This window comes from Mizuhopecten yessoensis, unplaced genomic scaffold (assembly GCF_002113885.1).
Source record: "Mizuhopecten yessoensis strain PY_sf001 unplaced genomic scaffold, ASM211388v2 scaffold11021, whole genome shotgun sequence".
Classification (NCBI taxonomy): Eukaryota; Metazoa; Mollusca; class Bivalvia; order Pectinida; family Pectinidae; genus Mizuhopecten; species Mizuhopecten yessoensis.
Genome location: NW_018408839.1, coordinates 13,764 through 39,091, shown reverse-complemented (window position 1 = coordinate 39,091; position 25,328 = coordinate 13,764). Strand labels below are relative to the sequence as shown.

General features: G+C 37.7%; 1 protein-coding gene across 4 annotated transcripts in view; it reads left to right on the top strand.

Moving 5' to 3' along the window:
* Positions 1–25,328, top strand: part of LOC110464684 (spermatogenesis-associated protein 20-like) — a 106,363-nt gene that overhangs the window by 74,137 nt on the left and 6,898 nt on the right. For all 4 annotated transcript variants that reach the window (XM_021520026.1, XM_021520027.1, XM_021520025.1 and 1 more), the window contains 11 exons: positions 8,344–8,448; positions 10,859–11,078; positions 13,425–13,571; positions 14,392–14,596; positions 15,275–15,405; positions 15,705–15,809; positions 18,716–18,790; positions 19,030–19,239; positions 20,277–20,469; positions 20,943–21,105; positions 21,209–21,417. In XM_021520026.1, coding sequence (XP_021375701.1) covers positions 8,344–8,448; positions 10,859–11,078; positions 13,425–13,571; positions 14,392–14,596; positions 15,275–15,405; positions 15,705–15,809; positions 18,716–18,790; positions 19,030–19,239; positions 20,277–20,469; positions 20,943–21,105; positions 21,209–21,417 — 1,763 coding nt within the window. The remainder of the gene's footprint in view (positions 1–8,343; positions 8,449–10,858; positions 11,079–13,424; positions 13,572–14,391; positions 14,597–15,274; positions 15,406–15,704; positions 15,810–18,715; positions 18,791–19,029; positions 19,240–20,276; positions 20,470–20,942; positions 21,106–21,208; positions 21,418–25,328) is intronic.

Below are 25,328 nucleotides of genomic sequence, written 5' to 3'. Positions count from 1 at the left end.
TGTTCTCGGGCATGTCATTGATATACATAACAAATAGTATTGGTCCTAAAACACTCCCCTGAGGAATTCCGCTTAAGACGTTCTGTAATTTGGATGTAGATCCGTTAACCACTACTTTTTGATGTCTATCACTTAAAAAGTTTTCTATCCATTTAACAGTTTTCGCGCTGATTCCATAATTATATAGCTTGTGTATTAGACGGCGATGGGGTACCTTGTCGAAAGCTTTCATAAAATCCATATAAATGACATCAATTTCTCCTCCCGTATCCAACATATGAGTCCACTCATCTAGGACGATTAACATTTGAAGTGTTGTTGATCTTCCGGGGAGAAATCCAAACTGATTTTTGCTGAATAAATTGTTCAGTTGCATGTGTTGAACTATACTATCACGTATAAGTTTTTCCATTGTTTTAACGATGATACTAGTAAGACTAACAGGTCGATAGTTTCCAGGATCGGTTTTTGAACCTTTTTTGTAAATAGCGGTGATGTTCGCGTCCTTCCATGATTGGGGTAGTTTTCCTTCAGAGAGAGATTTATTGAAGATTATCGAAATTGGTATACACAAAACATCGCGAAGTTCCTTTAAAGCTTTCGGATGCATCCCATCGGGTCCTGGTGATTTGTTAGCATCTATATGCTATACAAAATACATTAAATACACCCTGTCACAAAATTTCCTCAGGTGATTTTTCCAGAACTTGTTTAGTCTTTCCTTGAAGCAGTTTAGGCTCATGCAGTGATGAGACCACTTCCTCAGGCAACCAGTGCCACGGTTTAATAATGCGGTTGCTAAAGAAGTTTCCTGTGATCAGTTTTTTGTAGGGCCTTTTGAACAGCTTCTTGGAGTGCCCCCTTGTAGATCTGTATTCGCAGTGTTGGAATAGTTTATCCTTATCAAGTTTGTCGATGTTATTAAGGATTCTGTACACTTTGACCAAGTCTGCTCTCTCCCTCCTGTATTCCAGAGTTGGTAGACCGAGTATTCTTGAATGTTCAGCATATGATTTGTAAGTTAGTGTTGGTACTCTTTTCGTTGCTCTTTGCTGGACTTTTTCAATTGTAATTTTTGTCCTTGGTGTACAGGGGTGACCATATCGTTGAAGCGTATTCGAGGTGGGGCCGTATAAGAGCTTTGTAGATTGTTACAAATATGGTTGGGCTCATATATGTAAAACTTCTGAATACTATTCCTGCAATTTGTTTTGCTTTGCTGGCTGCTTTTTGGACGTGTATGGAAAAATTGCATTTTTCGTCGATGTGAACTCCCAGATCTTTTTCACTATTCACCTTAGTGATTTTGATGGTGTTTCCGTATTCTGTTGCAGTCTAGCTCGATTTTCTGGGGTTGAATTATTAGCTGATATTTTGGCGTCGTCTGCGAATAGTTTTGAAGTACACTCCAATACATCTGGCATGTCATTGATATATATCAAGAACAGAATTGGCCCGAGTACACTCCCTTGTGGGACCCCGCTTAGTACTCGCAGACTCTTTGAGGGAGTTCCATTGATTATGACTTGTTGGAATATTCCTGTCAGGAATGCTCTAATCCAGTTTAAGATTTGTCCTTTGATCCCACATTTTTCCAGTTTGTAGATTAGGAGCCTATGACACAATTTGTCAAAGGCTTTGCTGAAATCCAGGTAGATTACGTCAACGTTTTTCCCCTCATCAAGTGTCTTGTTCCATTCTTCCAGGATTTCTAATAGTTGGGTGGTGCATGATTTTCCTGGACGGAAGCCATGTTGGTGTTTGGTAAATATTTCGTTTCCTACCAGGTAAGCCATTAGTTCGTTTCGGATTATTTTTTGCAGAATTTTGCATGGAACCGAGGTAAGACTGATGGGGCGTTAGTTTCCTGGGTTGGTTTTGGTGCCCTTTTTGAATATCGGTGTAACGTTCGCTTCCTTCCAATCTTTAGCCAATGCACCCTCATCTAATGACTTTTTAAATACGATTTGTAGGGGTTTGGCTATTGCATCACATGTTTCGATAATGAATTTTGGGTGTAGGTTGTCTGGTCCAGGAGCTTTGTTGGGGTAAGTTGATCTTATGGCCGTAATAACTTTTTCTTGCGTCAGTTCTTTGGATTCCAGTAAATTTTCATGGGTTCTCTCCCTTAGTTCTGGTGGCTCTCTGTTGTCATCATGAACAAATACACTGGAGAAGAATTCATTCAGTACATTTGCAGTGTCTCTACTATTTTCTGTCAGATCTCCTTTGTTTTTAACTACTCGTTGTACAGTTGATGTCTTGGTTTGGGTTTTGTTCCTGACCTGTTTCCAGAAGAGTTTTGGGTTAGTCTTGATTTTGCAGACAGGTCTTTTTCGTAGTTGTAGGTTGATGAGCTTTTTCCTTTCTTGCTTCACAGGCCATTTGGACTAGACATGATATACTAGAGGCTCTGAGGCTGTGGAGTTAGTTCCCCTACTCTCGGGTATTAATTTTTCAATAATGTTATTGAGGGATACAGCAAGAGAATTCCACGCCTCGTTCACGTCCCGTTTATGTTCAATGTCGGTCAGGTCAAGCTTGAGGATTTCGGTCTTGATAGTGGGATAATCACCTTTGTAAAAGTTCTTCCTATTAGTTTTTGGTGTCTGCCCGCTTGGGGTGTTTAGGTAACAAACATAATCGAATGTTAAAATAACATGGTCACTTTTACCAAGACTCCTTGTATTGCAGGTTGTTAACCATATTCTCTTCGTTGGTGAATATTAAGTCTAGAGTCGATGGGGTTTCCTTGTCACGATATCTTGTAGGCTCATTAACATGTTGGTACCAATAGTTGTCCATGGTAGTTTCTACAAACTTGCTGGCTGGGTGGTTGTCACCTACTGTAGTAGTCTTGTTCTCCCAATCGACTTCTTTGTAGTTGAAGTCACCAACTACCAGTATGTGTGTGGCATAGTGGTTTCCAATATTAAGCAGAACTTCATTGACTTTTTTGTTGTTGGTTTCTGTACTGTTTGGACTTCTATAGATACAGCATAGTAGTAAGGTGTCTTTTCCTTTAAGTTTGATAGTACATGCCACATATTCTGAGCAGTTCACCTGTAATTCCACTTCATGGGCAGTGATACCTTTTTTACAGTATATTGCTACTCCTCTATTGTTGGTTGGGCCAAAAACAGGTCGTACTGATGCATATTTTGGTAGGACGTCGGTTAAGCATATGATGTCTGGCGAGTGAGAACGGATATGTGCTTCTAGTTCTATCTTTTTGTTGGTTGTCAAAGTATCTACTTTGCTATAAAATACCTTGAGGTTTGTTTTGTTGGTGATGTTATTGTTAAAATTGTTAAAATTGTTAAAACAATGATCCTATACTTGTTTGACACTGGTTTCTTCACCTTCGCGTCCAGATAATGCTGATAGAGTGTCGTTAAGACAGTATATCATGGTCTCGTCTCCGTTATCTTTCTCGAAGGATGGTATGTTCTCAGATTGGGTCAGTTGGGGGTTCAAGGGGATTGGGATGTCTGTCGCTTGGGTGACGTATATTTTACCAGATTTTTTTGTGATGGTACCTACTCTGGTATTATGATGAGGCGCTGGAATTGGTGGGAGGTGTGAGACAGGACCGACGGCGGGTCGATCCCCATACATCGGCTGCCCACCCTCAGTTAACTTCCTCGGTGTTACCACTACTCTCTTTAAGTTGTTGGGGACTTTTGTTGCCATATCTCTGCAGAGAATATACTAAATCTTGCATTCTCTTTTATTTTCATGTAGGAACAGCAGTTACATTGGATGGTCAGCAACTATTACTTCGTGCTGTTTTATTGAGCATTGTATGTGATGCTCCGGCAAAATGTCTCGTTCAGAAGTTTTCACAGTTCAATGGATTCTATGGATGTGGTTGCTGCCTTGCCAAAGGATCATCGGTCAAAACAAGTGAGAAAGGATCTATGATGTCATATCCTTATGATGTATCTGAGGAGAATGAAAATTCAGGACATGAGGAACTGAGGACACATGAAACTACGCTACAAAATGCTCGAGATGCGATAATAGAAAACAAACCACAGAAGGGAGTTAAAGGTTTGTCCGTCCTTTGTCACATTCCCTACTTGGATATCATCAGGTCTGTCACGGTTGATTAGTATGATTACATGCACTGTGTTCTGTTGGGTGTTCAGAAGATGCTGCTTCATTTGTGGACTGACAGCAAAAACAAAAATGAACCATTTTACATTGGAGACTACATGCATGTTATTGATGACCGACTGAAGACGCTTACTCCTCCCAACTTAATTAACAGGTCTGCAAGAACTCTGCAGGATTTAAAGCACTGGAAAGCATCAGAGTCGGGTCATTTCTCCTCTTTCACTCTGTAATTTGTTTACATGGACTGATGGATAGTGAATACTACCTGCATTACGTGCTGCTAGTTGAAGCAATATATTTACTTCTTCAGTCAAGTATTTCACCATCCGATTTGACAAGAGCAAGGGTACTTCTTGCCAGCTTTTGTGCACAAATAGATTTCTTGTATAGTCCACGTTATCAGACATACAATGTTCATTGCTTATTGCACCTCACAGAGAAAGTGAAGGAACTGGGTCCACTCTGGTCCCATTCTTGTTTTTTCTATGAAGACCTAAATGGAGACCTCCGTGCATTGTTCCATGGGACACATAAAGTAGAGCTTCAGATAGCATCAGCTGTAGTGATCCATCAGCAGCTGGCTTTGATGAAGGTACCAAAGGGATCAGAAGCAGAAATGCTCTACTTGAAATTCTCAAATAAAATGCCAAGCCAAAATCGGACATTCATAAATGACCACACATTTGCTGTAGGGAGATCAGTAGCATGTGAACTTCTGCCTGGAACAAGAAAGTTAGTCGAATCTAAACTTGGTCCAGTTGCTAATGTCCGCCAGTTCTTCCGTTTATTCTTAAATGGAGTGATGTTTCATTCTCGTATGTACCAGAATGTTACAAAGACAAATAGCTATACTGTAAAATATGCCATAGACATGAACAACAGTCAGTTTGGACAGATACAGGTTTTCTTGAAAGTGGATGAACTTTTGACAGGGAATATAAAATATTTGGCAATGCTGAAAGTAATTCACGCTAAAGACAGTACAACAAAGCTTCCCAGCCACTTTCATGAAGTAAATGTGTTGGATGAAACAAGAATTGTGGACATTGAACAATTGTTGGAAATGTGTTATTACACACATCTGTCTGACAAATGCTTTCTGGGAAAACTTCCAGTACTTTATGAAAACTAGTTTAAAAAGACTAATTTGTCTGCCAGTGCTGCACACTTGACAATGTTACCAGCTGTAGGACATCCTGAAAATTTATAATTGTGTGAATATTTTTTCAATTTACTGATCTAAAACATATTTAATGATTGTTGGGGGTGGATAATCGAAATTCAATTTACAGTACCACTAAAACAGAACAAAATGTCAATAACAAATACGGCTGATAATTTGATAATCACCAGAAGGTAGATTATATAGACTCTATTCCTGTTTAAAAATAAATACCAAAATGGCACTGAACATGTGATGATTTTGTGTACTAAATTTAGTGCTAAATAATAGGGTAGGTTGGTCGGGGGGAAAATGTTTTATACATCTGACCAGGGATAAATTTAGCACTTGATTTCTGTCAAGGAAATGATGAGGGAATCACATGCCAGATAATCTCAATTGTATGTAAAAAAAAATGCTTAGATTTGTTTACAAATAAATCCAATACAAACAAAACTTGACTGCTTTTCTTTCTTATCACCCTGTTATCCCCAGAGAAACAAGCTACATTTACTTAATTAGGGATTGCAAGGGATATCGATATTGACTACATTTTGTTACTTTTAGCATATTTAAAAAGTATTACATTACCGTATTTATTTCCAAAATTATTTTTACGGAAATTAAAGTCTTTGTTATATATATGGAAAGCTCATATTGTAAAAATCATATTCAACATTTTCCTTCTAGCTGTACTAAGTTTTGGAAGTATCTTTGAAGTCCCACTTTGAAACAAAAAATAACTTACTTGTGGAAGTGTCTTTGAGGTCCCCTCTATACTAGTACAACTTAATGAAGTACAAATGAAGTCTCTCTGTAATACAGTTAAGTTTTAGAAGTGTCTTTGAAGTCTCTAGAGAAGTACACATGAAGCCCTCCACATTCAAAGAAGTTCAGTTGTATCTGAGGAGCGCTTTTGAAGTCCCTAAGGGCTTGTTGAAGGAAGTCAGTTTTAAGTCTGGACTTCCAAGGAAGCACCCTTGTGTTCTGTTAAGGAAGTATAGTAAAAGCAGGAGGCTTCACTAGAAGTTTATATGCAAATTATTGAAGTCTAAATGAAGTCTATTTAAAGTATAATTTAAGTTGGGAACTCCCCTGGAGCAGGAGACTGTATTTCTAGCTGGGTGGCTTTCTCTAGATTATTTTTACGTTGGTCTTTTCTTCCTAGTACAGCGACCAGGGGGCGTATTTTGTCCTTTGCTGATTTCCCCATCCTAAACTTTGCAATTATTCCTAGGTCTGCTACCCCTGCTGTTTCGGCGATTATGTGTATGTCTCGCTCATCTAGCTTCTTCCTTTGTGAGCTTTCTTTGCTGATTTCCGTTTTCTCTGGTACTTTAAACATTATGATGTTTTTCTCTTTGTTACGCCTGTCTTCATGTTCCTTGTTTCCTTGGTCTACTAGTCGGTCGATGTCAAATTCAAAATTGGACATGCTTGCTGCCTGTGCCTGTAGTACCTCTTCTTTAATTATAACCTTGTGTTAGTTTCGAGGTCTGATATTTTGTTTTCCAGTGTATTCATTCTGGCATCGTTTGACCTGGTGAATTCTGTTAAGGTAATTCTTATTTCCTCCAATGGTGGCTGTGTCCTGTTACACGGTTTGCATAGGTAGGTCACCCCTAGGCTTGTTGGACTTTTAAGCATAAAGTTGAAAACATCTTTAGGAAGTTTAGTACAGACATTACAATTAGTCAGCTGGCACCCTTTGCATACAAGAAGGTTGTTGACGTTTCCCTCACATTTACTCTGACCTCCCCTTCGTTGTTTCTGTAGCGTTTCCTACCTTGTAACGGTTCGCCGGTATCTTCCAGGCTACTGTATTCTTGTGACGGTTCGACGGTATCTTCCAGGCTACTGTATTCTTCCATATTAATTTTGTCGTACACAGTCTATTTCTAGTTAATTTGGAATATGACAGATTTCTCCTAGACAGTTACACAGTGTTGTTGTATTAGGACCACTACAATCTTCCTCAGCCAAGCTCTACTTAAGATTTCCCCCGGATGGACTCCGTCTGATAGTAGGCTATACATGACCTTTGTTGTTGTGTGGGTTTTGTTACTTTTCCTGCTCTTGAGCATGTCGCAGGAGAAACGTGGCACATTTACACATATCGCTTTGTTAAGGTCTTGTATCTTCTCATTTAAAGATGTTATATTAGATTCCAACACCTTGGTGTTTTCACGGAATGATTCGGAGTCCTGGTGACCTTTGACTTGGTTCCATATGACAATAGAATAATAGCTAGGGGCACTCCAAGAATACGACTTTAACATTCTTCTCAAACCTATGGGTGTATTCCTGTAACCGCTCGTAGTTACTGATAATTTCTGATGAAGAAACTTGACTGTTGAAGTCGATGAATCAACCGCTTTTTTTGGTTAGGTCACATGTACCAGCCCAAATGGCTAGCAGAATACTTCCACACCGCTTGACAAGAGAATTTATCTCCTTCATAGCGTAGTTGATCAGAAAAGTACTATTTTTTCCTGGTTTTACGATCCACACGATGGAATTTTTCGACTCCAGAAGAGGCTACAGATTTGACTCGGTTAGAAGTACATTAGTAGGTCACTGTTCCAGTCGCTGATGTTACTGACTTGGCTAGAGGTGTGTCACAGTGATGAACATGCAATGTAGTGTATTGTAATATAACTGGCTTGGCTTAGGAAATTCCCCTTGATCTCGATTGATAGAGTTCTAGGCTAGTAATCTGTAGTACCAAATTCAACTCCAGGTAGAGGCACAGCTGAAAAGTGACCTCCTTTACATGTTCATAAACATTGTATGGTGACCAGTAAGGGGTCTCACATCAAGTCTCAACTCCTAACCCTAAGGGAACGGGAATGTGATAGCATAGCAAGGATACTTTGTCATTAGTGTCATGGGGGTCCGACGATGAGTAATGGTACGTTAGTTGGTTGATTTATATTATGTTTTTTCTTTCGTGTTACAATCTCCAGGAGAATTCCCATCATGTGCTTACATGATCTGCTAATCTGCAGTTACTCATTATTTTCAATTACAACATTTATTAATGTGTTTTCTTGAAATTGTAGATCAATGGCTACAGAAAGTGTGAATGAGGCAGCTCAAGCCAAAAACAGATTGGCCAAGGAAAAATCACCCTACTTGTTACAGCATGCTTCCAACCCGGTTGACTGGTAAATACCGGCAATCATTTTACTAAGTTTTATCCAATATCTGGGGTTTTAACACAAACACTAATTTGTTTTTGCGAGCTTTCGAAAACGTCAAGCAAAGAGTGCAAAATCATATATGGATTTGTAAAATGCACCTGTCCCCTACAGAACACTTATGAGATATATGTTATAATCTTTTAATACACATACTATATGTTACAATATTGCACTACATCAGCGATATCTGTAGTGTATTGTTGCTTGTTGTATGTGAATTATATTTTGTTATACCTGTATAGTATAATGTTGTTTGCTGTGTCTGTACATTGTATTGTTTGTTGTATCTGTAGTGTGTGTGTAGTGTATTTTTGTTTGTTATATGTGTACTGTAATTTGTTATGTCTATACAGTATAATGATGTTTGCTGTGTCTGTACATTGTATTGTTTATTGTATCTGTAGTGTGTGTAGTGTATTTTTGTTTGTTATATGTGTACTGTAATTTGTTATGCCTATACAGTATAATGATGTTTGCTGTGTCTGTACATTGTATTGTTTATTGTATCTGTAGTGTGTGTAGTGTATTTTTGTTTGTTACATGTGTACTGTAATTTGTTATGTCTTTACAGTATTTTGATGTTTTCTGTGTCTGTACATTGTATTGTTTGTTGTATCTAGTGCGTGTGTAGTGTATTTTTGTTTGTTATATGTGTACTGTAATATGTTATGTCTATACAGTATTTTGATGTTTGCTGTGTTTGTACATTGTATTGTTTGTTGTATCTGTAGTGTGTGTAGTGTATTTTTGTTTGTTATATGTGTATTGTAATTTGTTATGTCTATACAGTATTTGATGTTTGCTGTGTCTGTACATTGTATTGTTGGTTGTATCTGAAGTGTGTGTGTAGTGTATTTTTGTTTGTTATATGTGTACTGTAATTTGTTATGTATATACAGTATAATGATGTTTGCTGTGTCTGTACAGTGTATTGTTTATTGTATCTGTAGTGTGTGTAGTGTATTTTTGTTTGTTATATGTGTATTGTAATTTGTTATGTCTGTACAGTATTTTGATGTTTGCTGTGTCTGTACATTGTATTGTTTGTTGTATCTAGTGCGTGTGTAGTGTATTTTTGTTTGTTATATGTGTACTGTAATATGTTATGTCTATACAGTATTTTGATGTTTGCTGTGTCTGTACATTGTATTGTTGGTTGTATCTGAAGTGTGTGTGTAGTGTATTTTTGTTTGTTATATGTGTACTGTAATTTGTTATGCCTATACAGTATAATGATGTTTGCTGTGTCTGTACAGTGTATTGTTTATTGTATCTGTAGTGTGTGTAGTGTATTTTTGTTTGTTATATGTGTATTGTAATTTGTTATGTCTGTACAGTATTTTGATGTTTGCTGTGTCTGTACATTGTATTTTTTGTTGTATCTGTAGTGTGTGTGTAGTGTATTTTTGTTTGTTATATGTGTATTGTAATTTGTTATGTCTGTACAGTATTTTGATGTTTGCTGTGTCTGTACATTGTATTGTTTGTTGTATCTAGTGTGTGTGTAGTGTATTTTTGTTTGTTATATGTGTATTGTAATTTGTTATGTCTATACAGTATTTTGATGTTTGCTGTGTCTGTAGTGTGTGTGTAGTGTATTTTAGTTTGTTGTATGTGTACTGTAATTTGTTATGTCATTACAGTATTTTGATGTTTGCTGTGTCTGTACATTGTATTTTTTGTTGTATCTGTAGTGTGTGTGTAGTGTGTTTTTGTCTGTTGTATGTGTACTGTAATTTGTTATGTCATTACAGTATTTTGATGTTTGCTGTGTCTGGACATTGTATTGTTGTTGGTTTTTTGTGTATTGTGTTTTGTTATATTCGTACAGTGTGTCTGTACATTGTATTGTTTGTTGTATCTGTAGTGTGGGGGTAGTGTATTTTTGTTTGTTGTATGTGGACTGTAATTTGTTATGTCTTTACAGTATTTTGATGTTTGCTGTGTCTGGACATTGTATTGTTGTTGGTTTTTTGTGTATTGTGTTTTGTTATATTCGTACAGTGTGTCTGTACATTGTATTGTTTGTTGTATCTGAAGTGTGTGTGTAGTGTATTTTTGTTTGTTATATGTGTATTGTAATTTGTTATGTCTATACAGTATTTTGATGTTTGCTGTGTCTGGACATTGTATTGTTGTTGGTTTTTTGTGTATTGTGTTTTGTTATATTCGTACAGTGTGTCTGTACATTGTATTGTTTGTTGTATCTGAAGTGTGTGTGTAGTGTATTTTTGTTTGTTGTATGTGTACTGCAATTTGTTATGTCTATACAGTATTTTGATGTTTGCTGTGTCTGTACATTGTATTGTTGTTGGTTTTATGTGTATTGTGTTTTGTTATATTCGTACAGCATACTGTTGTTTGTATTTTAAAGGTACCCCTGGAGCCAGGAGGCATTTGACAAGGCTGTGTCAGAAGACAAGATGATTTTCCTGTCTGTCGGCTACTCCACATGTCACTGGTGTCATGTGATGGAGCGTGAGTCATTCGAGAATGAAGAAATCGGGAAAATACTTAATGAGAATTATGTGGCTATCAAGGTAGACAGGGAGGAACGACCTGATGTTGACAAAGTGTATATGACTTTTGTACAGGTAAGAACATTGAATGACCTTCATACAGGTGAGATCATTGAATGACTTTGGTACCGGTGAGATCATTGTATAACCTTCATAGAGGTGAAATAATTGAATGACCATGGTACATGTAAATTCATCGTATGACCTCTGTACAGGTAAGATAATTGAATGACCTTTGTACAGGTGAGATCATTGAATGACCTTTGTACTGGTGAGGTAACTGTATGACTTTCGTACTGGTGTGATCATTGAATGACCTTTGTACTGGTGAGATCATTGGATGATCGTTGTACTGGTGAGGTAATGAATGACCTTTGTACTGGTGAGATCATTGAATGACCTTTGTACTGGTGAGATCATTGTATGACCTTTGTACAGGTGAGATCATTGAATGACCTTTGTACATGTGAGGTAATTGTATGACCTTTGTACAGGAGAGAACATTGTATGACCTTTGTACAGGTGAGATCATTGAATGACCTTTGTACAGGTGAGATCATTGAATGACCTTTGTACAGGTGAGATCATTGTATGACCTTTGTACAGGTGAGATCATTGAATGACCTTTGTACAGGTGAGGTAATTGTATGACCTTTGTACAGGTGAGATCATTGAATGACCTTTGTACAGGTGAGGTAATTGTATGACCTTTGTACAGGTGAGATCATTGAATGACCTTTGTACAGGTGAGGTAATTGTATGACCTTTGTACAGGTGAGATCATTGAATGACCTTTGTACAGGTGAGGTAATTGTATGACCTTTGTACAGGTGAGATCATTGAATGACCTTTGTACAGGTGAGGTAATTGTATGACCTTTGTACAGGTGAGATCATTGAATGACCTTTGTACAGGTGAGGTAATTGTATGACCTTTGTACAGGAGAGATCATTGAATGACCTTTGTACAGGTGAGGTAATTGTATGACCTTTGTACAGGAGAGAACATTGTATGACCTTTGTACTGGTGAGATCATTGTATGACCTTTGTACAGGTGAGATCATTGTATGACCTTTGTACAGGTGAGGTAATTGTATGACCTTCGTACAGGAGAGAACATTGTATGACCTTTGTACTGGTGAGATCATTGAATGACCTTTGTACAGGTGAGATCATTGAATGACCTTTGTACAGGTGAGATCATTGAATGACCTTTGAACAGGTGAGATCATTGAATGACCTTTGTACAGGTGAGAACATTGTATGACCTTTGTACTGGTGAGATCATTGTATGACCTGTGTACAGGTGAGATCATTGAATGACCTTTGTACAGGTGAGATCATTGAATGACCTTTGTACTGGTGAGATCATTGAATGACCTTTGTACTGGTGAGATCATTGAATGACCTTTGTACTGGTGAGGTAACTGTATGACTTTCGTACTGGTGTGATCATTGAATGACCTTTGTACTGGTGAGATCATTGGATGATCGTTGTACTGGTGAGGTAATGAATGACCTTTGTACTGGTGAGATCATTGAATGACCTTTGTACTGGTGAGATCATTGTATGACCTTTGTACAGCTGAGACCATCGTATGACCTTTGTACTGTTGAAATCATTGTATGACCTTTGTACAGGTCAGTTAAGGTCATTGTATGACCTTTGTACAGGTCAGGTGAGATCATTGTATGACCTTTTTACAGGTCAGGTGAGATCATTGTATGACCTTTGTACAGGTCAGTTAAGGTCATTGTATGACCTTTGTACAGGTCAGGTGAGATCATTCTATGACCTTTGTACAGGTGAGATCATTGTATGACCTTTGTACAGGTCAGGTGAGATCATTGTATGACCTTTGTACAGGTCAGGTGAGATCATTGTATGACCTTTGTACAGGTCAGGTGAGATCATTGTATGACCTTTGTACAGGTCAGGTGAGATCATTGTATGACCTTTGTACAGGTCAGGTGAGATCATTGTATGACCTATGCATTATTGATGATATTGCAAATGCTTCATAGTGATGAAAATGTTGTTTATGACATGTGGACAGATTTGTGTTAGGATATGAAATGTTACATTGTTACACTGATAACATTGCATTTGAACCTGCAGTGTTCTTGAACACAACTGACATCGGGCAGATTAACATTTGATTAAGTAGAATATAGCATTATTAGTATTAATTATTCTCTACAAAAATGACAACAGTTTGTTCTTTTGGAATGTAACAACCGTGGTGTTATTTTGTATAGATGAGAGTTTAGAGTAACATTTATCGAAACACATTACAAGTGAGGTCAACAGTTTGACCTTGTATAGATTCAAGTACAGTATGACAATTATAAAATGATGACAATGTGAACAGTGTCCTAGTGGATAGTTGTCAGTAGAAGAATCTGTGTGTTTGACTACAGGCCACTAGTGGGGGTGGAGGTTGGCCTATGAGTGTGTGGATGACCCCAGACAGATGTCCTGTGATAGGAGGCACCTACTTTCCACCAGATGACCGATACTTTGGCCGCCCAGGATTCAAAACTTTACTGCTTCACATTGATCGACTGGTGAGTCAGCAATAGAAAAAACTACTGCTTTACATTGCTGAACGGGTGAGTTTTGGTAAACAATGTTACTAGGATTTTGTTTTGAAATAGCTTATTTACCTTAAAATTATGTGTTGAACGGTCTGAAGTAATGTATGATACGTATACTATGTTATAACATAGATCAGTGGAACATCTACCGTTGTTGTTATAAATTTTCACAATATATTTTTTGTTTATAGTAACATATACACTGTCTTAAAACTGTGCAAGTTAGATATGGCATGAAGATCACTACAGGCTACTTATTATTAAATCCTTTATTAGTCCCCTTGTAATTTTATAGGCGAAAGGGGGCATATAGTGTTATCAATGTTTGTCCCATCGTTATTTATTGTCATGACTCTACCAATCTCATTTCTTAACATATTTTCATAAAAGTTTCACAAAGGTCAGGTATTAGAATATCTTAGACGAGTTAATATTTCAGGATCCCAAGGTCAACCCCAAGTCACTGTTGCTATTTATAGGTCAACTACAGGGTCAAGAAGACATTCATGTCTTACAGATGTTTTCTAGTGGGTTTTTTTAAATACAGGGACTGATAATAACCCATTTCAGAGTGTCATAACTTATTTTTGTAAAATTAAGCCTCAGATTTCTTAGTTGTTTTCATAGTCTGAAGGTATAATTAATGAGGGGAAAAAAGAAAGAAAAAATATAACTAAAAATATCTCAAGAAAGTTACAAATATAATTTCCAATTTTCCAATTTTGTTAATATGTTACCCATTTCAGGCTAGAGACTTTTTTCCTAGATTAATAAGTAAAACTCTTTTTAGTGGAAGAATAAACGTCAAGAAGTTATGGATCAAGGGAATTCCATACTGGAGGCACTTTCTCAAGTGAAGGTTGGCGTTAAGGAAGGGGAGGAGTTAGCACTGCCTGGGGTACAGGCAATACACACCTGTTACAGCTTGCTGGACAAGTCTTACGATGATGAGCTTGGGGGATTTGGAAAGGAAGCTCCAAAGTTTCCACAGCCAGGTACTACAGTAACATACCAACCAATGGGACTAACAGGTCTATTAGGACCAGACATATCCACACTACCAAACCAGTGTCCGAGGAGGGTACATGTAAATGAACCAATGCTATCTCTTTACCTCGGGGTATAGTTAATTCAGCTTGTTAATATCTAAAATGCTTATAAATGCATTTATCCTAACAGGTATTTTTTTCTCGGAAGATCCCTGGGCCAAAAGCATTCAATGTTGAATAAATGAAAGATTTGGCATCATAGGGGAAGAAAGACAGGGCTCATAAGGGGAAATAGGGGGAAATCTTGTAAAGTACTGGCAAAGGGATTTTTAAATATATGGCATGGAGCATTCCTGGGCCAAGGAAATCCGCTGCTGTATAAATAGAATGTGAGTGCTGCAGCAGGCCAGCTGATGAGCATACTGTTACTTTACTTTGTGACTACATGTTTAATAAGTGAATAAGAAGTGTGAATTTTTATGTGGTAATTGATCACAAATTTTGTGGAAACAAGGTTGCTATGTGGTGATAAAGTGGATAAAAGTTACACACAAGTAAATAATACACAACTGTTGTATTGGTATTAAACTGTAGGTAAAGTATTAACTTTAATTTACTTTTTGAATTAGTAAGCTGATGTACTTATATAAAATGTACTTATTGATATACTTTCTATATTTACAGTAAATTTGAACTTCATGTTACGTTACTACGCTAACAATTCCTGTAAAGAGGAGGGTCAGAAAGCTCTAGAAGAATCCCTTTATACCTTAACCTGTATGGCTAAGGGAGGCATTTATGACCATGTGTCACAGGTAAGTTTTAAAGGTTAAAAGTCGTTTACTCTAAGCTTCCTGAGCGAGGTATTTTAGCATTTTGCTCAGCTATACCTATAGTTTCTGTATTATCAGACTTTTGTGTCAATTCAATCATTCATTTCAGCCCAGTCAGCAATTCATATAAATTGGCCATTTTCTTCATTTTCATACAATATTTTTTTCCTAAATTATACAGAAACTTGTTTTATATTTACAAGAATTTTTGATTACTTTTAGTGTTTGTTATGGATGTTAAACTTTATACATTTAGTTAAAGTTTTCTTAAAATTGTGCAGGGATTCCACAGATACTCAACTGACAAGTTTTGGCACGTGCCTCACTTTGAAAAGATGCTATATGACCAAGGTCAACTGCTCACCTGCTACAGTGAGGCCTATCAGGTATCTATGGTTATAGTTAGGACTATCATGTATCTGTGGTTACAGTGAGGACTATCAGGTATCTATGGTAACTGTGAGGACTATCAGGTATCTACTTGAATGGTAACAGTGAACCCTACAGGTATCTATGGTTATAGTGAGGACTATCATGTATCTATAGTTACAGTGAGGACTATCATGTATCTATTGTTACAGTGAACCCTACAGGTTTCTATGGTTATAGTGAGGACTATCATGTATCTATAGTTACAGTGAGGACTATCAGGTATCTGGTTACAGTGAGGACTATCAGGTACCTATGGTTACAGTGAGGACTATCAGATATCTACTTGAATGGTAGCAGTGAGGCCTACATGTATCTATGGTTACAGTGAGGACTATCAGGTATCTATGGTTACAGTGAGGACTATTAGGTATCTATGGTTACAGTGAAAACTATCATGTATCTATGGTTACAGTGAGGAATATCAGGTATCTATGGTTACAGTGAGGACTATCAGATATCTACTTGAATGGTAACAGTGAGGCCTACAGGTATCTATGGTTACAGTTAGGACTATCAGGTATCAATGGTTACAATGAGGCCTACATGTATCTATGGTTACAGTGAGGACTATCATGTATCTATGGTTACAGTGAGGCCTACAGGATTCAATGGCTACAGTGAGGACTATCAGGTATCTATGGTTACAGTGAGGACTATCAGGTATCTATGATTACAGTTAGGTATATCAGGTATCTATGGTTACAGTGAGGACTATCAAGTATCTATGGTTACGGTTAGGACTATCATGTATCTATGGTTACAGTCAGGACTACCAGGTATATATGGTTACAGTTAGGACTATCAGGTATCTCCTTGAATGGTAACAGTTAACCCTACAGGTATCTATGGTTACAGTGAGGACTATCAGGTATCTACGGTTACAGTGAGGACTATCATGTATCTATAGTTACAGTGAGGACTATCAGGTATCTATGGATACAGTGAGGACTATCAGGTATCTATGGTCACAGTGAGGACTATCAGGTATCTTTGGTTACAGGGAGGACTATCAGGTATCTATGGGAACAGTGGGTCCTACATGTATCTATGGTTACAGTGAGGACTATCAGTTATCTATGGTTACAGCTAAGACTATCAGGTATCTATGGTTACAGTGAGAACTATCAGGTATCTATGACTATCATGTATCTATGGTTACAGTGAGGACTATCATGTATCTATGGTTACGGTTAGGACTATCAGGTATCTTTGGTTACAGTGAGGGCTATCAGGTATCTATGGTTACAGTGAGGACTAGCAGGTATCTGGTTACAGTGAGGACTATCAGGTATCTACGGTTACAGTGAGGACTATCATGTATCTATAGTTACAGTGAGGACTATCAGGTATCTATGATTACAGTTAGGTATATCAGGTATCTATGGTTACAGTGAGGACTATAGCGGGTCCTACATGTATCTATGGTTACAGTGAGGACTATAAGGTATCTGGTTACAGTGAGGACTATCAGGTATCTATCGTTACAGTTAAGACTATCAGGTATCTATGGTTCCAGTGAGCATACATGTAACTATGGTTACAGGTATATATGGTTACGGTGAGGACTATCAGGTATCTATGGTTACAGCGGGGACTATCAGGTATCTATTGTTACAGTGAGAACTATCAGGTATCTATGACTATCATGTATCTATGGTTACAGTGAGGACTATAAGGTATCTGGTTACAGTGAGGACTATCAGGTATCTACGGTTACAGTGAGGACTATCATGTATCTATGGTTACGGTTAGGACTATCAGGTATCTTTGGTTACAGTGAGGGCTATCAGGTATCTATGGTTACAGTGAGGAACTATCGGGTATCTACATGAATGGCAACAGTGAACCCTACAGGTACTTATGGTACTTGAATGGTAACAGTTAACCCTACAGGTATCTATGGTTACAGTGAGGACTAAGTGAGGACTATCAGGTATCTATGGTTACGGTGAGGACTATCAGGTATCTATGGTTACAGCTAAGACTATCAGGTATCTATGGTTACAGTGAGAACTATCAGGTATCTATGGTTACAGTGAGGAGTATCAGGTATCTATGGTTACAGTGAGGAACTAACGGGTATCTACATGAATGGTAACAGTGAACCCTACAGGTATCTATGGTTATAGTGAGGTTTATCATGTATCTATGGTTACAGTGAACCCTACAGGTATCTATGGTTATCAAGTATCAATGGTTACAATGAGGCCTACATGTATCTATGGTTACAGTGAGGACTATCAGGGATCTATGGTTACAGTGAGGACTATCAGGTATCAATGGTAACAGTGGGTCCTACATGTATCTATAGTTACAGTGAGGACTATCAGGTATCTATGGTTACAGTGAGGACTATCAGGTATCTATGGTTACAGTGAGGAACTATCGGGTATCTACATGAATGGTAACAGTGAACCCTACAGGTACTTATGGTAACAGTAAGGGGTTTCATCTTTATCTGGTTACTGTTAGGGCTGCAATTAAGGTTTCTATGGCTACAGGAAGACCTATTAGGTATATATGGTTGCATTGAGACCTGTTATTAAGGTTACTATGGTAACAGGGAGACTGATCAGGTTTTTATGGGTATATGGAGACCTATTAGTTATACATGGTTACAGTACCTTTCTGGTATCCATGACTACTGTAAACCAAATCAGGTATCTATGGTTACAGTTAGAATTTTCAGGTTTCCTTAGTTATGGCCAGATTTTTATAGTATTATGTGATTTCAAATATTAGGGATCACTTCCAAAACCATCTTATTTATTAGATGAAAAGGTAATTTGTGTACATGTTAAAGATCGTTCTAAGAGTCAAATCAGTCTTGATTTGTTTAACTGTGTCATTGTATTTACAGATAACCAAAGAAGAAAGGTATGCTGAGGTAGCCAGGAACATTATAGAGTATGTTACAAGGGACCTCCAGAGCCCCGTAAGTGTACAACACCTACGTAAACATGTGATTTTAAGCAGAGTTGGTGTTCGGGGAAGACCCCCATACACCAAGGTTGTTATCCAGGTAGTCCAATACATTATTTACAGTACAGCACTTTTAACAAGATTACAATGGGGTGGAATGATTCAAATTGATTGGTGGGGATTCCAGTGTAGTAAGAAATCTTGCAAACTATAACAAGATGTGTTGAAATACGTTTTTGGTGTGTATTGAAGGCAGGAGGATTTTACAGTGCAGAGGATGCAGACTCCTTACCCACAGAGGGAGCCACGGCAAAAAAGGAAGGGGCTTTCTGTGTGTGGACCCAGTCACAGGTAGACAGTCTGTTGGGGGAGGAGGTCAAAGGTCATCCAGGTGTGACCTTGGCTAATGTGTTCTGTCACCATTATGGAGTGAAACCTGAAGGAAACGTTGATCCTTTCCAGGTAAGAAGACCATATATCACAGGTTAGTTATACTCCTATAAACAACAAATTTTAGGGAGTGGTATACTGGTATAACCCTGTCTGTCTGTCTTTGTCTGCAGAAGCAAAATATTCTGACACAGATGTACATACTAAGAACCTCATTTAGTTTTTGGTTCAAAGGTCAAAGTTACTGTAACTCTATACTTTCAGACTTGTAAATCAGTATAACCACAACTCATATATCTTTTCATCTTCTGTTTTTAACCTCACAGACATATCCACCATGCAATGACCATGAACTCAATTGGTTTTGAGATTCTAATGTCAAAGTTCAATGTCACTGATCTTTAAATCATTGATTCATTCCCAACTATAACTCCTGCAGGTTTTTTTTATTATCCATGTAGTCTTTAGTTGAAGAGTGGCTGAAGGGATTTTCAACTTTCCATGGAAACTTCCTGGGCTAAGGGAATTAATTGCTGTGTAACTGAAGGGCATAGGAGCCCAAATGAACAAATATTAACTGATGTTACAAGGACCTTCAATCTGGGTGAAGAGCTCGTTTTGCATGGGGAATTTTTGTGTCAAGGGGATTGAACATTGTATAACATGGAGTGTATGGCTCCCCTTTGGGACACACAAATGGGGCTCAAAAGGGTTAAAGTGTTGAATCTTAAAACTTTCCAGATTTGTTTCTGTATGGGAAATGAGTATGGTTAGAGGTGTCTTAACATATATAAGTTGGGAGCATCCTTGGGCCAAGAGTATATATACTGATACTTACAAATTGGAATATAATTACTGAATATACGAATCAGAATATGGGAACCATAGTTTGAGCTGACCAATCAGAATGTACACTGTATTTTAGGATCCCCATGATGAATTGACCAATCAGAATGTACACTGTATTTTAGGATCCCCATGATGAATTGACCAATCAGAATGTACACTGTATTTTAGGATCCCCATGATGAATTGACCAATCAGAATGTACACTGTATTTTAGGATCCCCATGATGAATTGACCAATCAGAATGTACACTGTATTTTAGGATCCCCATGATGAATTGACCAATCAGAATGTTCTGATAGAACGAGGATCAGTGGTTGACACTGCGAAGGAGTTTGGCCTGACAGAGGATTTGACCCTAGCCCTCCTCAATAAGGGGCGGCACCTGTTGTATACTGCCAGACAAACTCGGCCTAGGCCTCATCTCGACAACAAGATGGTGGCTGCATGGAATGGTACGTTTAATTATTACAACTATGACAAGTCATTTGACCATACTCCCTTGGTTTTGGTTGAGTCATCTACAGGTAAGTCATCAATAGTTACAGATGAGTAAACAATACAGGTGAGCAATCAATAGGAAAGCTCCATATGTAAAACATCACCATAAAAACTAACTAGTGCAGTATTTTCTCAAAATCTTTCTTATGCTTGAAATTAAACCTCAAAGCATCCTATTGAAAGGTCAAAAATCATTTTTATGACTTCTCTTTGAATGAATCTTTGGTAAAAACAAAGTACCAATCAATGACAAAAAATTATAAAAAGAGAAAAAAAATAGTGAATTCACTTGTGCATTTTATATAAGCCAAGTGATATTGTAACAAGGAGCATGGTTACAATATTTGGACTGTGAAGTTATATACATGTATACTAATAAGGAGCATGCCTACAATTCTGGATTGTAAATTAAGGTGTCTGTATATAGGTATGATGATATCTGGACTAGCCAAGGCCGGTCAGGCACTGGGAGAGGAACAGTACACACAACAGGCTGAGCGTGCAGCAGAGTTCCTGCGGCAGTACATGTACAAGTCTGATGTCCTCTTACGCACAACTTACTGTGGCCTTGATGAGGAGATACAGGCAGGGTAGGTCATAGACCCAACTATTAAATTTGGCTGCCAAACTCTTTTCAGTTTTATCCAAGATCATATAAAAGGAAAGTTATCCAGTGTGAAATTTTGTTTTCAGACCTGTTGATATTGAGGGATTCGCAGATGATTATGCCCTAGTGATAAAAGCCTTACTGGATTTGTATGAGACAAACTTTGATACCAAGTGGTTGGAATGGGCAGAACAGCTTCAGGAGAAACAGAACTCATTATTCTGGGACAGTGAGGATGGAGCCTACTTTAACAGTTCTCGGGCAGACAAATCCATTGTACTACGACTAAAGGATGGTAGCTATCCCACCGTTCTGTAATACCTCCCTGACATATTACAAAACCATTGTACTACAACTAAAGGATGTTAGCTATACAACCGTTCTATAGTACCGCACTGACATATTACAGATCCATTGTACTACAACTAAAGGAGGGTAGCTATACAACCGTTCTGTAATACCTCACTCACCTATTGCAACTCCATTGTACTACAACTAAAGGAGGGTAGCTATACCACCGTTCTATAAAACCTCATTGACATATTACAAATCCATGGTACTACAACTAAAGGATGTTAGCTATACAACCGTTCTATGATACCGCACTGACATATTACAGATCCATTGTACTACAACTAGAGGATGGTAGCTATACAACCGTTATATAATACCGCACTGACATATTACAGATCCATTGTACTACAACTAGAGGATGGTAGCTATACAACCGCTCTATAATACCGCACTGACATATTACAGATCCATTGTACTACAACTAGAGGATGGTAGCTATACAACCGCTCTATAATACCGCACTGACATATTACAAATCAATTGTACTACGTCTAACGGATGGTAGCTATACCACCTCACTGACAGATTACAAATCCATTGTACTATGTCTAAAGGATGGTATCTATACCTCCGTTCTGTAATACCTCACTGACATATTGCAAATCCATTGTACTACAACTAATAAAGGATGGTAGCTATACCCCCGTTCTGTAATACCTCACTGACATATTGCAAATCCATTGTACTACAACTAATAAAGGATGGTAGCTATACAACCGTTATATAATACCGCACTGACATAATACAAATCCATTGTACTACATCTAAAGGATGGTAGCTATTCCACCGTTCTGTAATACCTCACTGACATATTACAAATCCATTGTACTACAACTAATAAAGGATGGTAGCTATACCACCGTTCTATAATACCTCATTGACATATTACAAATCCATTGTACTACAACTAAAGGATGGTAGCTATACAACCGTTCTATAATACCGCACTGACATATTACAAATCCATTGTACTACAACTAAAGGAGGGTAGCTATACAACCGTTCTATAATACCGCACTGGCATATTACAAATCCATTGTACTACAACTAAAGGAGGGTAGCTATACAACCGTTCTATAATACCGCACTGACATATTACAAATCAATTGTACTACGTCTAAAGGATGGTAGCTATACCACCGTTCTATAATACCTCGCTGACATATTACAAATCCATTGTACTACGTCTAAAGAATGGTAGCTATACCACCGTTCTGTAATACCTCACTGACATATTACAAATCCATTGTACTGCATCTAAAGGATGGTAGCTATACCACCTCACTGACATAGTACAAATCCATTGTACTACGTCTAAAGGATGGTAGCTATAGCACTGTACTGTAATATCTCACTGACATATTACAAATCCATTGTACTGCATCTAAAGGATGGTAGCTATACCACCTCACTGACATATTAATGGTAGCTATACCACCGTTCTATAATACCGCACTGACATATTACAAATCCACTGTACTACAACTAAAGGATGGTAGCTATACCACTGTTCTGTAATACCTCACTGAAATATTACAAATCCATTGTACTACAACTAAAGGAGGGTAGCTATACAACCGTTCTATAATACCGCACTGGCATATTACAAATCCATTGTACTACAACTAGAGGATGGTAGCTATACAACCGTTCTATAATACAGCACTGACATATTACAAATCCATTGTACTACATCTAAAGGATGGTAGCTATACCACCTCACTGACATATTAATGGTAGCTATACCACCGTTCTATAATACCGCACTGACATATTACAAATCAATTGTACTACGTCTAAAGGATGGTAGCTATACCACCGTTCTATAATACCTCACTGACGTATTACAAATCCATTGTACTACAACTAAAGGATGGCAGCTATACCACTGTTCTGTAATACCTCACTGAAATATTACAAATCCATTGTACTACAACTAAGGGATGGTAGCTATACCACCTCACTGACATAGTACAAATCCATTGTACTACGTCTAAAGGATGGTAGCTATACCACCGTTCTGTAATCCCTCACTGACATATTACAAATCCATTGTACTACGACTAAAGGATGGTAGCTATACCACCGTTCTATAATACCTCGCTGACATATTACAAATCCATTGTACTACGGCTAAAGGATGGTAGCTATACCACCGTTCTATAATCCCTCACTGACATATTACAAATCCATTGTACTGCATCTAAAGGATGGTAGCTATACCACCTCACTGACATATTACAAATCCATTGTACTACGACTAAAGGATGGTAGCTATACCACCGTTCTATAATCCCTCACTGACATATTACAAATCCATTGTACTGCATCTAAAGGATGGTAGCTATACCACCTCACTGACATATTAATGGTAGCTATACCACCGTTCTATAATACCGCACTGACATATTACAAATCAATTGTACTACGTCTAAAGGATGGTAGCTATACCACCGTTCTATAATCCCTCACTGACATATTACAAATCCATTGTACTGCATCTAAAGGATGGTAGCTATACCACCTCACTGACATATTAATGGTAGCTATACCACCGTTCTATAATACCGCACTGACATATTACAAATCAATTGTACTACGTCTAAAGGATGGTAGCTATAGCACTGTACTGTAATATCTCACTGACATATTACAAATCCATTGTACTGCATCTAAAGGATGGTAGCTATACCACCTCACTGACATATTACAAATCCATTGTACTGCATCTAAAGGATGGTAGCTATACCACCTCACTGACATAGTACAAATCCATTGTACTACGTCTAAAGGATGGTAGCTATACCACCGTTCTGTAATAGCTCACTGACATATTACAAATCCATTGTACTACATCTAAAGGATGGTAGCTATACCACCTCACTGACATAGTACAAATCCATTGTACTACGTCTAAAGGATGGTAGCTATAGCACTGTACTGTAATATCTCACTGACATATTACAAATCCATTGTACTGCATCTAAAGGATGGTAGCTATACCACCTCACTGACATATTACAAATCCATTGTACTACATCTAAAGGATGGTAGCTATACCACCTCACTGACATAGTACAAATCCATTGTACTACGTCTAAAGGATGGTAGCTATACCACCGTTCTGTAATCCCTCACTGACATATTACAAATCCATTGTACTACAACCAAAGGATGGTAGCTATACCACTGTTCTGTAATACCTAACTGACATATTACAAATCCATTGTACTACGACTAAAGGATGGTAGCTATACCACCGTTCTGTAATAGCTCACTGACATATTACAAATCCATTGTACTACGTCTAAAGGATGGTAGCTATACCACTGTACTGTAATATCTCACTGACATATTACAAATCCATTGTACTACAACTAAAGGATGGTAATTATACCACCTCACTGACATATTACAAATCCATTGTACTACGACTAAAGGATGGTACAGTAGTTATACCACTGTTCTATAATACCTCACCGACATATTACTAGAGCTGTCCAAATTAATCAGAACAAGAGGCCCATGGGCCTTAACGGTCACCTGATATATTTATACAGAGAGTTGATTTTGTTTTTAACATGAACAGAAATATTATTCAAAGTGACAAAAAACAATAAAACCACCTTATTCAATATCTAGCATACAGATTTAGACTAAAAAGGATTTGAAACTAGCACCTCTGATTCTTAACAAGGAAAATGAAGAAATTTTAGCACACTGACTCCTTTGAGCCCCACCCTACAGCCCTTGGGGGTAGGGCTGGCTCAAAATTTTCAAAGTATCAAACTGTCAATTCAAGGTTATAATTCCAATCAAGTTATTAACATGTAATATTCAAAGTATCATTTG